A 15118-nucleotide genomic window follows, 5' to 3' on the forward strand; every position below is an offset into this window, starting at 1 on the left:
CTAAAATCTCTACATCTGGTATGGCTGACATCTGCAGTAAGTGAACGAGCCAAAGTGGACTGATCAATAACTATTGATGGTCTAGGTATTTCCCTCTTTCTGAAGGCATATTTAACAATGGGATTCCACTATCAGAGAACATTGATTACATTCAAGAACCTTGAAAGTGAACTGAGGAACCTGCCTGTCCTAACAGAGACCTCTCGTCTATGTGTGACCACCAGGGGAGGCCACTAGGCTGCTACAATGTGCAAATATTTACTGGTCATGATTTTCGAAGTGTTGTCCTCAGTTTTGTGTGTGCCATGCAATACCGGAGGCCAATGTTGACGAGTATTCTTTATTGATTTGAAGAGAAGAATCGAGGACTACTAACATAGTTATTGCCTGTGTGAAGATTGAGAGGGATTTACACCTTAATATTAACCGCCTGGTTTGATTGGATACAAAGTTTGGATCAGAAGATGTTGCATATGTCAGATGGCGAGCTGTTGGTTTAGGACTTTGTGACATAGGACTTACGTAGATGTGGAATGGATTCTACACCTTCTGTTTGCTTTGTATACATTGTGGTATAGGTATGTTAATATAGGCAAACATGCCAAGCAGAAGACAGTTGAAATGTATATTAGTAACTGTTTGCAGACGTGACAAATGTCTGTTACAAACTAGACAGATTTGAGGGTTTTACCTGATTGAGAAACTCAGTGAGTTGGTTGAAAATTCTTATGTTGTATAATAAGCATTTGTTAACAAAGGGAGAAGCTCAGGATCAAACAAAACGATGAAGGGGTCGCTATGAGATTTATAGGTCCTCTTTGAAGTAATGATACTGTTGAAGCTTTGTAGTAGAGGGCATTGTCATTCTTGGATGATCCTTCTTGACAAAACATATTCATGGTTGTTTTTCAACATGCTGCAGTTAGCATGATATATATTACAAGTTTAAAATCTATTCGATTGTAAAATGATATCAATATTACTCTATAGTTAAGGATCTGTCAGAAAAATGACTTGACACATTTATTGATTCTATTTACAGCATGTCATTCTGGCTTTTCTCAAGAAATGTGAATACTGAAATACAACTTCATTGTTTTTCCATTTGATTATTTCTTTCATTGAATTTTGTATGAATGAGGGGGTAGCCTAATGGTTTTGCCACGCGAAGAGTCATTCCCCACATGGGTACAATGTGTGAAGCCTATTTTGTGTCCCCGGCCGTGATGTTGCTGGAATATTGCTAAAAGCGGCGTAAAACCAAACTCAGTCAGTCAGTCAGTGTATGAATAAGGGGTTATGGTTTGCCAAGTCATTCAAGGTGCTACAACTTGCTCTGCAGGGTTACCTCCCTTGGGTATGCCGGAAACCTATGACAGGGTTCAAATCCTGAGTCTCATTCATTGTTTCTATATCTGTCAGCAGCAACCAATGCTTGTGGGTTGCACCAAAGTGGTAAACGTCCAAGCAGTGCATCTCCTCAGGCTCTCCTCATACATGGAGCTGTCATGCTGTTATATGACGAGAATACTGTTGGAGGTGGCTTTAAACTCATATCACTCACTGATTGAGGTCAGAGCTTTCTATATGGCAGTTTATAATTTTGAATTGTGATTTGATTAAATCATTGCTTATTTCAGGTTCTGCAACGGGACATCGAGTCACAGTCGAAGGTGGTGTCAGCGGTGGTCAAGCTGAGTCAGCGTATAGACAATGACGAGAGCTTCAACGGTGACATTGACACAGATGACGAGCACTGCACCCCCATCTCCCCGCGCAGCACTGCAACAGGCTTGGAGCACCGCTGGCATGGCGTGTGGCTGCAGTCGCTAGAGTGGCAGTGTCGGCTGGAGGAGGAACTAAACAATCCAAAGGTAAAACACCACTTTCACTACACACATGCCTACTAGCCTCGTGGGTCAGGTGTTCACTCAGCTTGAATGGTTGGGTTTGATTCCCTCTGGTAACAACACATAACAATTATTTGTGATGCTCCCACTCATTTGGTTAATGAATGAGTTTTGACACTCATGTTGACTTGAGCATGTGTGTGAGTTAATATTGCTTTGAACTGAATTACACTTATATCATGGAATGACAGCTTGATGGTAGCAGAAGCCTGAAGAGATACAAGGTCAGGACATTTGCTAGTGTGCTGAAACCCATTGGATAGATAGTGTGCTGACAGACCTAGAAACATAAGCAGGAAGAAACTCAATTGAACCAACATCGTAGGTTTCAGGCATAATAGGATTTGCAATTCTGCACAGCAAATCGTAGCTCCAAGGGCAACCTTGACCATTCTTTGTTATGCCATCTTTCCGATATTCTGTCACATGAATGGAGTTTTCCTCGAACTCTGCCTTAACAAAAATCAGCAAACTGTTTAAGAGCAAGCAATTTTGAAATTAATCAGATTTATATCATGAGATACCATGGAGTAAGAGTTCCACAAGGTTAAAAGAATCATCTTCGGGTCAGATCAGAAATTTACAGTTCTGAATATGTATTACAAAGGTTACCTGAGTAAAAACAACCCAAGACACAAAAAGAAAATCATAAAGCTGTGTGTTATTGCCAACAAAGACTTTATGGAGTACTCCTGTTAAGCTGGAAAGTAATTACAGTTAAGTGTTCAGTGGATGAATTATTAAGGCAGTTCAGTGTACCGGTAGTTAGTGAAGCCTATCAAGCTGTTGTGTCATCAAACACGGACCCCTGCTTTGGTATATTTGCTTGTTGCAGATTTTATGAGCTAGAGGAATGAAACTTTTTATGACTTTCTCAGGAAACAAACATGATACTCTGTCTCATTAAGTGCAGTTGCCTTGAAGTAAGCCAGAAATAGACAAATAAACAAATACTTTATGTCACATGGTTCAGATTTGTCATGTATTGACATGGTTCAGATTTGTCTTATATTGACATGGTTCAGATTTGTCATATTGACATGGTTCAGATTTCGATATTCATATGACATGGTTCAGATTTTGACATTTGATTTGTATATTGACATGGTTCAGATTTGAATATATGGTTCAGATATATATATATACATGGTTCAGATTTGTCGGTATTGACATGGTTCAGATTTGTCATATATTGACATGGTTCAGATTTGAAAGATATATATATATACATGGTTCAGATTTGGTTTTGATGTGGCAACCAAGATACAAGTTTAATCCTCCGTTGGATAGCTTTTACTTGTAAATCAGTTAGATTTTTAATGTAATTTTTCCAGGATGGTGTGCCTGTTTTATTGCTTCAGCTTTGTTTGTGCTAAGTAGCCCATCAATATGATTGGTTAATTTGGTTGAACAGAATACAAAATACAATCCAAATGGAACCTAGAACATTGCACATTTTCTAGAACCAAGGTACACAAGATTTGAGTTGGATTCCTGTTTTTTTATTCTCTCAAAGGCAGACCATATGTGTTGTATAGTGTGTCATGTGACATGGATCTCTGCTCATGTTATCAACCACTGGTTTTGGTTTGTCCAAGCTTGATTAAAACCAGGGTTTGTGATACAGCCATGCCATTCTGTAGTGCCCAGTATATCTTATGAAACCTGAATGCAATCCAATCAGTTTCTATATGCTTCATTTCGTATGAATCAATTTGATAATTTGATAGTTTGCTTGTGCACAATAGCCATGTTGTATTCATGGAGTATCATACATCTTCCATCTGCCTCTGTCTTTACAACAGCCAATGGCTTCTGTTGTTACTGATGTTTAGCTACATTGAAATGTCAACATAGAAGTAGAACAAGTTCAATACTCGTAATCTTGTTTGTTTGTTTTTAACCAATTGGATATTCCTTGAAGTTAATACCGTAAAAAAGTATTTTCAAAGGCACAAGTTCAAGTTCAAATTCAAAATTGCCATCCTCACATTGATTGGTGGCTCTTCCTTTTTCTCCTCTTTCATTACTGGACATGAAAAGCTATAGCCATGCATGTCAAAAAGAAAAATCACCTGATCTGATTTAAGTGAAAAATACACATCCGTCTAAAAATGTTGAATTGCTTGTTGTTTCGCAAACACTGGATCGTGCCATCTCAGCAGCAAGTTGTGCAAAGCAGGTATATTTTGACTTCTGAACCAAAGAGTTAGGATGGGTCTAAAGCAAATCGTTTTGTGGATTTTAGGCTGAAAGGAATTAGCCGAGAAAACAGACACCTAGGTGACAAATATCGGCACAATCTGCTAATAAACAGTGGAACCATTGTTGATTTCTCAAATTCATTTGTACAGACAGATTATACTGATTGAATTCGGTAGCTGACATTTTGGCAGCCATTTGTATTGTCCAGAATCAGGGTTATGATTACTCAGATGCTACAAAGTACAAATGGAAAATCCTGTAAATGCTGAACTGAATTTCATGGCAGTGTGTCTACGCATCGATGTGTTAAATATCTTCATTTGTATTATTTGTTACAAATATTATAGCTGTCCATTGAACTTGTGTTGGACATACAATATCTGATCTGTTTACCCCAAGAAAATATTTTTGTGAGAAATTGAAAGTTTTAATTCTTTGAGAAACATTTAACTAATTTCTTGGTTGATTTTTACTTAACAATATCAAATGGTTTTAATGAGAGTGATCGCTTGACAAATACTTCTTGTCTTCTGAAGTAGGGCAATATGACATCAACCTATTTACAATGTTGTCTTGCAAATTTTGTTATGTCATGGAGTAACAAGTATTTAGACCTGCTCATAGGCCGACATTTAGCCCAAAGTTTGCTTCAAATTATAGTATTAATTTTCAGATTAGAATTTTTAAAAAGTCTCACTTAATAATTCCTGTTTGAACAAAATGTCATTTTACCCAACTGAACCTGCCAAGGCCTATTTAAATACCTGAGAGCAAACATGCAGGAAAGATCCACCTGTCTACCGAGGAAACATGTTGAGGTCTAAAAATTAACTCGTCAATTTCTTGATCAAAAGTATCAAAATTCCTTCAAATCATTCAGTACCACAAAGGTTTACATTTATTGTTGGTATGTATGGTCATATACAACAAGTAAAGCGTTAAATTAACACACCTTTTTGTCCGGTGTAAATCCTTTGATATTTAACAAGGCTTCCATGAGTCAGATAGGGTGTAGACACGTGCAGGCAACGTAGCGTCCGATTTGGGAAGGGCAGTGAGTATGCATGTGTTATAGCGTCACTCTACAATAGTTGTCCTTTCATTCCTTGTACCTTACACACATTTGTCTCAAATTGAACGTTTGATCAGTGAATTGTGGGATATCTCTTTGGGCTGTTGTTATTGGATGTTTGTTTTGCAGTGACATTCTGGTGTTATATAGCATGAGAGTGAGAAAGCAAATAAGTTACTCAGTCGTCAGATTCATTTGCACCTAATGATAATTTTACGTTGAATTTATTCTCTATAAACAACTTTTTTTTTTTTTTTTGAACCACTAGCTTTGAATGACCATTGACCTTTAATTTGACTACCATTATGTATACATACATATGTTTTCAACAGTTTCTGAAACAAGTAGATGTTAAAATGTATTGAATAGTTTGTTGACAGAAGAGACGTCGCTTTGAAAATTCAAGAGATAATTACTAAAACATGTCATCCATTAAGTTTCAGGACGTTATTTGCTTAGTAGTTCATGCATCAGTTGCCTTTGAGGTCAATTACTGAGGCAGGTGTTAATTAAGGTTAACTACGGGACGAGCCGCAAGGTCTCGGGTACCCATGCTTGGTTGATCATAGGCCAGGCCTTAACACTTCAAAGTGTTTCCATAGCAAAATGGGAAAATAAATATGTCACACCTAGGATGCTTCAGTGATTGGGTTAAGTTCTAGCCGCAGGTAAGGGCCTAAAACACAGAAGCGGATGATTTATGATTGATTACATGTCAACGTAAACTGACGCCAGGTTGTGACGACACTTTTTGTCCAAATGAAGAAGGCAATTTGTGATGTGCTATCTCCATAGGGTAGTCACAGCATGAATTGACTCAGGTAGGAGTATTTTGTTGAACTGTTAATTGGATTGGTGATTTATTGTTGTTTAGAGTTTTGCATTTGTTTCTGATGAAAAGAATGATTTGTTGAGAAAACCAAACACGTATGATGTTGTACACAGAAAATTGTCTATAAAAGCATTAAAACTAATTGTTAGAAAATATACTGAAGTTATTTTAGTCAACTCTTTCCAATATCAGTCAATATGATTTTCATGTGAAGTTCAAGCTATGACTCGGCTATAAATTGCTGATCTGTTAAGTGCGACTCGCTTCTTATGTCACTTCTTATTTTTTAACAATCATAAATAACATCTTATTTCGTGAATCATATTGTAACATTTATAAATGATTCACTTTGTATACATGCAGTACCAGTAACTGCATGTTTGTTATTACTAATTGTTTGCAAAATTTGAAAACAAAATGCCTGGTTATGCATTAGATGACATGATCGTTCATCATGAAGCCAGCTCTATGTCAAAGTGCATTCCAGATAATATTATGAGCTGACATTGACATTGCCCTCTGAGTCCATGATGAATCACTGGGCTTGATTGAGGGGTTCTACTTGGTCAGGGTCAGTGGATTTGTATACAGGTAATTTCCGCAAACATTACTTAGCTTTATTTTATGATTAAATATAATTGTCTAATATTGTTAATAATTTCAAGTGCACATTAGTTAACTTACAAATATTGTTGAAATTTCACAATCAATGTGAGCACAGGGTTAGGTTTACAGAAAGATGGTATAAATGCCTATATGTCATTAGTCACGTGACTTCAATGATTTGCAACTAGATTATAAATACATGTATACACAAATAGTATAATCTGATGATAAACTGATGTAGATAAGAATCTAATATCAAAATTTCTAATTTTGTAGTGTTTTGCACCCTGTTGAACTTTGGGTATGTCCCACTGTTTTTATTGGCTGATCACTTGGCCTGCTGGCTGAAAACGTGTCACAATATGGCAACATGTGCAGGTCGATAGCAACCAAACAAATACCTATTTTGGCAAAGGCAAGTTTCAGCTGCTGTTCATGACTAATACAAAAGAAGCCATTCACTTTGAGAAATATCAATATCATTATTATATCCCCTTCACGTAGACAAATTTACATGCATTTATATAGGAATATTCCTTTGAGTCTGTTCACACATGTTGTCTCATAAGACACGAAATATGAAGTGCTCAGTTTTTTCTTATCAATGTAACTGCAGAAAGTACAGAGAATCTTTAAGGTAGGAAGTTTCTTGTTATGAAGCTTAAAACTTTGATTTAATTTTTTAATTTTGTTTCATGGATCTTTTAAACATATACAGCAATCTGGTTGTGAGAGTTGTTTTGAAGATTTGAACACCTGGTTTGGTGTTATTTTCCCAGAGGATACGTATCTGTTGTCATAGTTTTGATGATTTGAACACCTGGTTTGGTGTTATTTTTCCTGAGGATACGTTTCTGTTGATTTGTCTTTCATGTGCTGTAACACACACCCAGGTAGATATATATGGGTCAACAACAGGTGTATCATTTAGCTAGGCCGGGACTTGGATGACCGTTTGAAGGAGTACTGACCACAACATTCTCTCGTTATTGAACCATTTCCCTAATGACCATCATTTAATAATACCTTCGACTCTTCTAAGTCAATGCTAATTTCCTTACCACTACACATTAGGGTCTGTAAGTAGATAGCAGGCCCTATCAAGGTAACTTAACCCTGAGATGCTAATGTTGAAATCCATGAGTATGTCACGACCTATTTGCCACCTAGTGTCCAGTGGGCCGGCTGTGTCCTCTGTCACTGGTCGTGTGGGCTGACATCAACTTACGGGATGTTATGGAGAGATGCAGGAAGTTAGGATAAACACAGGGACGCGATAGCCACTGGCCAATGTGTGTTTGGGTGTTCTGGACCGGTCTGTGAAACTCGGAGTGGATATGATGAGATCGATACGGTTAAACATGGAGGCAAAGTTGTGGTGACTGGCGAGGTAGAGTGCAGGTGTTGGAGGTGGATAGGCTCATACCTCATTCAACACTGATCAGGAAACGTCACTCCACTGTCTGTCACTCTCCACTCCAGTATGTCACACAGGCAAGTTTGGGGATTCAGTGCTATAGACTATTTATTACCGTGTTCACTTTTGAAGGTTTGTTTCATGAAATGCAGAGGGTTGACAGTTGTGTGGGAGCAGTGCGGAATATTATTTATGACTTTATATTCTGAATGTAAGTTTTCTTCTCTTTCATAAAAATTAAGTAAAGTAGACCAAGTGATGTCTGCATTTTATAAGTTATGTTCGTAAGTAATTTGAAAAAAATACTCATAAGAAATATTAACTCACCATGTGGTTGCTGATTTTGATTCATTAACGTAATAGGTTTAGCTGAAAACTATTTTTAGGAATTTGTTGTCTGCCTAAATTTTTAGTTTAAAGTCTTCTAATGATTCAAAAGTTCATATTGTATTCCTAAACTTATTGTGTCATACTCTTTCATTGATCTTGAATGGCATTCGATCGAAGAATATCTCATGTTACCTCTCTGATGTTTTTGGTGGAAAGTCACTTTAGATGAAGGTGGTTGGTTGTTTTCATCAGCAGACATGCTTGACCTTACTTGACACAGACATCTGGTCATCAGGATATCCATGGCCTCCAGCTGAAATGTGATGACATTTTAAACTTCTAGTTTTTATGTTTCTGGTCAACTTCTCAGAGGTCAGATTCTTACATCAAATAGTTATGTCATCCAAGTATTTGATTGGGAGATACCAGATTCGGTGTGATTCTAGTTAGCCGAGGTCGTTGAGGAGAGAAGATGGGTCACAATATAGGTATACATGTTGCTCCTTAACAAATAGGGACAAAACTATGTTTGGAAATTCTGTATAATTACACGGTAATTAAATTATGTTATTTTCGTGTAAAAGAGAATTTTAGGTCTCGACTTCTTCTTATTTGTAATTGTATACATTCTGATTTCAATTGCTTTTGTTAAATATTTATGTATATTAAACTATGTACAGTAATTTATCCAAAATATTCCTCTCCAAAATGATCATGCTATATTTGATATATTATCATAAGTATGCATAGATAAATTATAGCCCTTTAGATCAAAGTTTGATTGGGTGACGATTTTCAGTAGTGACATATGATCAGTTGTATCGTGGTGTGATAAGACTTCCCCACCTGAATGTCGAGTAGTAATTGCTGACTGCTGTTTGCAGTTTTTGTTTGATATCTACGTATGTAGCCAACTTCGGCAGACAATTTCAATTAGTTAGATATTGCTGTACAGATTGATGTTGTCAATAACGAGGTCAATGGAGGTAGATTCGTGCGTATAGTGCTGATGTATTGACCATCATCTGGACTCTAGTTCATGCCTCGGTGCTTCCCTTAATTGCAGGTAGATTGGTAGTGGGGAATCCAGCCGAGCTGTTTGTCAGTTTCATCAGATTGCTTACTGCATTGATTATTGTATATTGTTATGCTGTTGTAGGTCATGGGCGAATGAACAGTGCTCTTATTCTAAAAGGCTGTCTGTGTGAGTGAATCAATATTGATTTTGATACAGTATTTTATTTCCAGAAACTTTGCTAATGGATTGAACAGAAGTATTCAGAGATGTTTACACAGCTTTATGATAAGAATGATCTTTGTTCTAGGGCTTCATGTAACACAAAAAGGAAGTATTTATTTTTCTTTTGGAATCTGAGAGCAACATTAACATTGGAGAACTTAACAAAAATAATTTATTAAAAGGTAGATATTTATAGTTATCAGTTCAGTGTTTTTTGTACAAAATGAAAGTGTATGATTCAAAGAAAAAGACTTGAAGGGGATTAAGATTTTGTACTTTCTGACTCATTTTCTGTGGAGGGCGAGCATGGAGATGTTTAGGTTCAATAGGCTCAATGTTTGAGGATACCTGCTCTGAGTCTGCTATCATTGTATGAGTGTATATCTAACCAAGCACTTTGTCATTGTAAAACCAACAGCTTCAAGGAGAGGGTAGCTTTAAGTAGATAGGTAAATAGGTAATGGCGGACTGAATGGGAAATGGCCACTGTAAGTCAACAAGGTGTGGAGACTGCTGTTGCCCGATACGAGGTTTATGTAAGCAGACGGGAGGGGAATTCAACCTCTACTTGGTATAGTGGGGTAGCAGTGTTTTTGGTGTTCAAACGGAACATCTAAAATCCGAGTTCAGTTCCATTCTGGGTATTCATTGGTTACTACTCAAGGAAGTTAAAGCACGCACAACTATTTCACATTGCTATAGTAAGTCTATCATGCCATGACAGATTAACTGTTGAATATGAAAGAATCAAGTGTTCTCTAACTTCTTTTGTGTGGTATATATTGTTAAGATAGAAATATAAGTGATATAAAGCCTGAAACTGATCACTTGTTATGCTAGAATATTTGTGGTACGACTTTGCTACTGTTTAGTCACAATATGGCTGAAATATTGCCAATGTGACTTTAAATTTTTAACTGACTCACTTCGCTGCTGGGGTTTGATGTTCAGTAACTGCTAACTATTAGTCACTTTTATTCTTTTAGTTATAGTTATGATTAATTTATGTTTTAATCCAGGCCTGAATTCATCAAATGTGCTTCAAATTGTGTTTATCCATATTTTTTCATTTTGTCTGTCATCTATCCTGCATCTCATGACATGACATGTATTGATGGATGATGATGAAGCTGACATTATGTAGCCATTTATGTGTAAAAAGTGTATTTTATGATGATTGATGAACAGTGCTATATCTTGATTGCCTTCCATGCTTATTTGATCATTTGTTCATCCGCCATGGTTGATAGAAACATATGACCCTCCCTGCCATGCATGTGGGAGACCATCTCCTATGGTTCCAAGGATAATACTCAGCATCCTGGAAAAATGACCTTATGTCTGACTCCCCAGGAGAGGCTGGGTTTTGTATTGTAAGATGATACGCCTCATATCACACCCATCACCTACATGACATGCCAATATTAGATATATATCATAGGCTACACTGCCAGTGAATCCCTTATAACATACACATGAAATACATTCCACTTGTCTATATCTCCCACTGCTGTGACATGTGCCCACCAATCATCATGACCAAAGCTTCATCTCAGGCTATGGAGGGATAGTGGTTCATCCAGTGGTCAAACGGTCATTACTGACTTGAAAGCGCCCTCTGTCGCAGGTGAAGCGGGTTAATCAGTGGTAGCAGAGTAATAATGGCGGTGTATGTTCCTGAGGTGTTGAGGCCAGGTAGGGTAAACACTGTAATTAGTGACAGACAATGCAGGGGGTAATTAAGTCAATGGGAAATAGATCCAGTTGTGTAGAGAGGTACCATTTGTAAGATTTATGGGAAGGATATTGCTTATTTGACCGGCTGACCAGCTGACCAGCTTATGGATTTCTTCAACTTAGGTGTGAGCCTCTGTAGTGATATACATGTTATGAGCCTTACTGTTACAATTGTATGAAAGTTGTAGACATAGTTTGTCAGACAACTGGGATTGTAACTCAGACGTACCACAGTTCTTACTGGATTCCTAATTCTTCTGTGATGGAATAAGTTGAACCAGAAGGATTCAATAAGAAGGAGAATGTTACCAATCACTACCTGCCAGGGAGTATGCTAGGCTATCAGGTGAGCATCCAGAACGTTCATTTAAGTAACCTTGTTTTATGTAATCAGGTTTTTATTTCTCAAGATTTTATATCTATTGTTTTGTGTGGTTTCAATTAAATGTGATCACAGTGATATGAATCTAATGAGGGTCCTGTTAAACAAAGCAGTGTTAATTCTATGATTGTTTTAAGTCAATGTTAACTTATAGGAGTTTTGGTCATTGCTAAGATGGTGTTGTGGAACTGGATGTTAGCACTACAACTGTTTTATATCAATGGAAATGCATGGGACTTTTGGTCATTGCTAAGATGGTGTTGTGGAACTGGATGTTAGCACTACAACTGTTTTATATCAATGGGAAATGCATGGGACTTTTGATCATTGCTAAGATGGTGTTGTGGAACTGGATGTTAGCACTACAACTGTTTTATATCAATGGCAAAGCATGGGACTTTTGATCATTGCTAAGATGGTGTTGTGGAACTGGATGTTAGCACTACAACTGTTTTATATCAGTGACAAAGTATGGGACTTTTGGTCATTGCTAAGATGGTGTTGTGGAACTGGATGTTAGCACTACAACTGTTTTAAGTCAATGACAATGTATGGGACTTTTGGTCATTGCTGAGATGGTGTTGTGGAACTGGATGTCCCTGGAATTACCCTGGTTAGATTCAGTAGTGTCAGGTTTCCCCTTCTCTACAGCATGTCACTGGACAAAACATGTGAAAAACATTAGGCTTTGACATCTTTAGTTTTCTTCCCATGCTGCTGAATATAACATCAGGATAAATCTCAACCATTGTCTACCCATAGTAGTTTCAGAAAGGGTTTGTATTGTTTGTTCCACTTCAGCAAAACCATTGAAGACAGGGGATTTATTTTCAATAAGTCGAATATTGCTTTTGCTTGTCAAGAAATCATTATCCTGCTAGATGGTCCATTATGTTCTGTATTGATGAACAAGACATGAAACTGATCTTTGTCAGTGTCGACATTGCCAGCCATGATTGGCATCCTGCTCACTGATCACTTGTTAACGCTGACTTACGCCCAATCTAATACATAGCTTGACTCCTCTGGTCAAGCGTATGGTCAGCTGAGCTGGACCAAATTGGGTTTGACCCTAATTCAATCCAGTGAGCACTACTGTTGCAGGAATGGTATTGATTCAGTCGATCATTCCATCATTGACCAAAGTTTGTCAAAACTACCACCACATATAATTTGGCCATCATTTAGCTCTATATGCCTTGGCTGTGGTATGAATTATAGAAATTATACAAACATTGTGCTCTCAGGAAGCTGACGCTAATTATTTTCCAATTTATTGAATGGAATATTTAGTCAGAGACTTGACCTACTTGTTCGTACTTGGAATGAAGAGATGCAAAGACTCAGACAATGGTGATGCCAGAGCCACCTGGTGTCCAAGAATGGAATTATGATTGGCAAGATTAGGTTTCTGATTGTAAGGATGATGCTAGGGGAAAAGAATTTGTTGAGCTTGTTTAATGCAGATTGTACCATTAACAGAAGTTTAGATTGTAGTGAAAATATCTTTGTACTCCATCGTTTTCAGGTTATATGTATGATGCTTGGCCAATGAAAAAAAAATCTACTGAAACCTACTACCTGTTATGTTGATTTTGAAAAAGGAAAACAGGAACAAATTTGCCCAAAAACATCACGAAAATAAAGGATGATTGTTTTTAATCAATCAGGACACCATTCAAGTTTTCATGAAATAGCAGTACACAGGCCAGTGTTAAGCTGATAGGTCAGTGGCAAAGCTTCGATAAACATGGACCTACACCGTGAAATTCTGTATCCTATTTCCTGCTAAATTTAGCTAAAGCCGTTACACGGGTAATTAAATTATGTTATTTTCGTGTTAGTTGTACTACCGACTCTCCAGGGATTGGTTCAGGTGAGGTATAAATACTTAATGATCAGGTGCTAATTTTCTCCTCAGGGTCATAAAAGCTGATGAGAGCATGGAATGAGCCACATTTGTGGGACTGTTGATGCATTGTGTTGAAATCATGACGGTGAATAGAGACTACAACAAAGTTTCAAACAGTAGGGAAAAGAATATTCACCAAGTGTGTATCAATACTTCATGATGTTTTAGCAGATATGTACATTGTTACATATTGTAAATGTTTATCATGATTTATTATCTATATCAGCTATGGTATAAATATTTTCCTCCCACACACTGGTCATAAATGTTCATATATTCATTTACAAAGACATGAAGTTCCATATTTAGCTGGTGTTTAGATTGAGTAGCCCAGTTGATAATGTGTCTGCTCATCATGGGCTAAAACTGTTCAAAGCCCAACATGACTATTAAGTATGCAGACCTTGGCTATGCCCCTGTCTTAGTTGACTGAAGAATTAACATAAATATATTTGATCAAATGTTCCCTTGTTCTTTAGCTTCTGTCAAACTGGTCTGTTAATGAGTTTTCACATTAAATATTTTTTTTGTTATTATAAAACTGTCCTCCGATCTGTTTCATTTGCTTCTTATAAATGGAATTCAAGCCAAGTGACATTTGCTAAAGGTGTTCTGATCAGCCAGACACCATACCACACAGCCACAGTTATCATTCTCACACCTTCTGTTGGGGATGATAGAACTCATCACGTAGTGGTGTATTACTCAACATCCCAGGGAAACACTCTCATCAAGTAGGATTAGATTACCCAACTTCCCAGAGGACTCCTGAAACAAGATCAACTGCTGTCTAATCTAGTTCCATGTCCCAATATGTCACCAGCCCAGCCAACACTGTTCCTGTGAGGTCTAGCAGCCAGTCAGGCTCTGGAGACAGCTGGCCTTGGGGTTCATGTCCCGGTCTATCCTATATATTCCCTAGGAACATGCCTGTATGGCACAGTCTGTCCTGCATATTCACTAGAAACATCCCTGTATAGCACAGCCTGTCTCTATATTCTCTAGAACATCCCTGTATCGCACATCCTGTCGACTGTCCGGCACAGCAGTTATCAGCTTCACACCTTCACTGAAAGTAATGATGAAAGTCAGTGTGGACGTCTGCTGAGTGGACGATTGACCGCTACAGATGAAAGTCTTGGGTGACAGCATGATCTTTATTGATATATCTGCATTTCCTGAACAACAATGCCCATCAGTATGAATGATAGCCCTCAAGACCATGTGAACTGCAGGGAAATCTTACGTCTAATATCTTATAGAGCACTTCTCCTGGGTTTGAATGAAGGCCTTTGAAAGCCATATGATACACAGGGAACATCTTATACTTATGTGTGTACATATCCAATAGAGCCATGTCCTAGGGTTGGAATGAAGGTTTTTGAAAACCACATGATATACAGAGAACACTTGTACTACGGTGTCTTCATGTCTTGTAGACCCGAGGTGTAGATGATATAACATGTTTATTATGC

The 15118-nt window shown here is 37.5% G+C and overlaps 1 protein-coding gene across 3 annotated transcripts in view; it reads left to right on the forward strand.

Annotated features, from left to right (window-relative positions):
• The window catches only part of LOC124267195 (nuclear migration protein unc-83-like), a 131735-nt gene that overhangs the window by 100451 nt on the left and 16166 nt on the right, over positions 1–15118 (forward strand). For all 3 annotated transcript variants that reach the window (XM_046702110.1, XM_046702109.1, XM_046702111.1), the window contains one exon: positions 1641–1874. In XM_046702110.1, the coding sequence (XP_046558066.1) occupies positions 1641–1874 (234 nt within the window). The remainder of the gene's footprint in view (positions 1–1640; positions 1875–15118) is intronic.

This window comes from Haliotis rubra, unplaced genomic scaffold, assembly GCF_003918875.1.
Source record: "Haliotis rubra isolate DU_JTF1 unplaced genomic scaffold, ASM391887v1 Scf13, whole genome shotgun sequence".
NCBI classification, from domain to species: Eukaryota; Metazoa; Mollusca; class Gastropoda; order Lepetellida; family Haliotidae; genus Haliotis; species Haliotis rubra.